The sequence below is a fragment of the Microtus ochrogaster genome, chromosome 5 (assembly GCF_000317375.1).
Source record: "Microtus ochrogaster isolate Prairie Vole_2 chromosome 5, MicOch1.0, whole genome shotgun sequence".
Lineage (NCBI taxonomy): Eukaryota > Metazoa > Chordata > Mammalia > Rodentia > Cricetidae > Microtus > Microtus ochrogaster.
The window spans coordinates 81,581,283-81,582,624 of NC_022012.1; the positions used below are offsets into that span (position 1 = coordinate 81,581,283).

At 39.3% G+C, this 1,342-nt stretch overlaps 1 protein-coding gene across 4 annotated transcripts in view; it reads right to left on the reverse strand.

The window, feature by feature from the left end:
• Arih2 (ariadne RBR E3 ubiquitin protein ligase 2) overlaps nucleotides 1-1,342 on the reverse strand; it is a 58,554-nt gene that overhangs the window by 48,070 nt on the left and 9,142 nt on the right. For 3 of the 4 annotated variants that reach the window (XM_013346612.2, XM_026779272.1, XM_026779273.1), the window contains one exon: nucleotides 872-1,221. In XM_013346612.2, coding sequence (XP_013202066.1) covers nucleotides 872-1,123 — 252 coding nt within the window. In that variant the 5' untranslated portion in view covers nucleotides 1,124-1,221. Of the gene's footprint in view, nucleotides 1-871; nucleotides 1,222-1,342 lie in introns of those variants that run through there. The other variant, XM_026779274.1, reaches the window with a different exon arrangement.

Below are 1,342 nucleotides of genomic sequence, written 5' to 3' on the forward strand. Positions count from 1 at the left end.
CTGACTGCTCCTCCAGAGGATCCGGGTTCAATTCCTACATCCACATGGGCACAAAAAAGCCCCTGTCTCCAAAAATAAAAAAAAAAAAAAAAAAAAAAGTAAACTAAGTATTCTCATTTTCAAGTTCTAGTGAACATCTTGCAAAGAAAGCATGCTGGGAAAATGCCTAAATAAGCATTTTAAAAAACATGTTAGGGAGCTGGTGAAATGGCTCAGTGATTAAGAGCACTGACTGCTCCTCCAGAGGATCCGGGTTCAATTCCCAGCACCCACATGGCAGCTCGCAGCTCCAGTTTTGTAGCTCCAGTTCAAGAGAATCTGACATCGTTATACCAATGTGCAAATAAAGTTGTTGGGTTTTTAAAAAAAATTAAAATTAAAAACATGTTAAGTAACAATAAGGCAGTAACTGACTTGAGATTCTGAGAACTGTTCTTCTTAAGGTTATTATGAAAACTCTCAAAACAGATAATACAATCAGTACCTGAACTCAATGAGTTTCTCAGCCCAAAGACACTGAATACAGGACAAACTAGGGGACATGGACACTTTTAAGACACTCAAAAAGCTGTGTGAAACAATGGTTCAGATGCATGTCATTTCATCAAGAGTCATGTAACTCACTTTCTGAAACAAGTAAAAGCTGGGCAATTCTGTTACAGATTTCTGATCTGTCTTGAATTTATTTATACTTTGTAATTCTTACTCTGAAGACCTTGGACATGTTTACATTTAAAAAAAGTTAATATGACAAAATATCTAAATGAAGCAATCCATACATCGGTTTGGGTTCCTAGCTATATGTAAGAGACATTAGTTAACACATCAATTTAACCAGGGAGATGATATTTGAGCTGACAGCACTACTCACCTTTAAGACAGAAGCTAAGCTGGTCATATGCTCATGGAGGGCACCCTCAGATTCCTTATAGGTCAAACAAGTGAACTGATACTCTTCAGGATCAAAAGCATCAGCCCCCTGCTGCTCCACATCACTGGCTACTCCCACATAGTAGTCCTCTATGTCCCCAGGGTCCTCTTCCTCTTCTTCCTCTTCCTCACAGTTTGGGTCATAGTCTTCTTCATTGCTGTCAGACCCCTGGCTGTTCATGTCCACGGACATCTTAACATCCAGCCAAGTTGGAGAATCAGGAAATCAGTTGCTTTTTCCCTTCCCCCCCAATTTTATCGTTGTCTCAAATGCATTAGCGTTTTTGTCTTCTAAGAGAGAAAGAGAGAAAAAAAAAGTATTACTATTTCTCTTTGAGGAACTATTCTTTCATTCAAGAACCAAAGTAGGGGTTGGGGATTTAGCTCAGTGGTAGAGCGCTTGCCTAGTAAG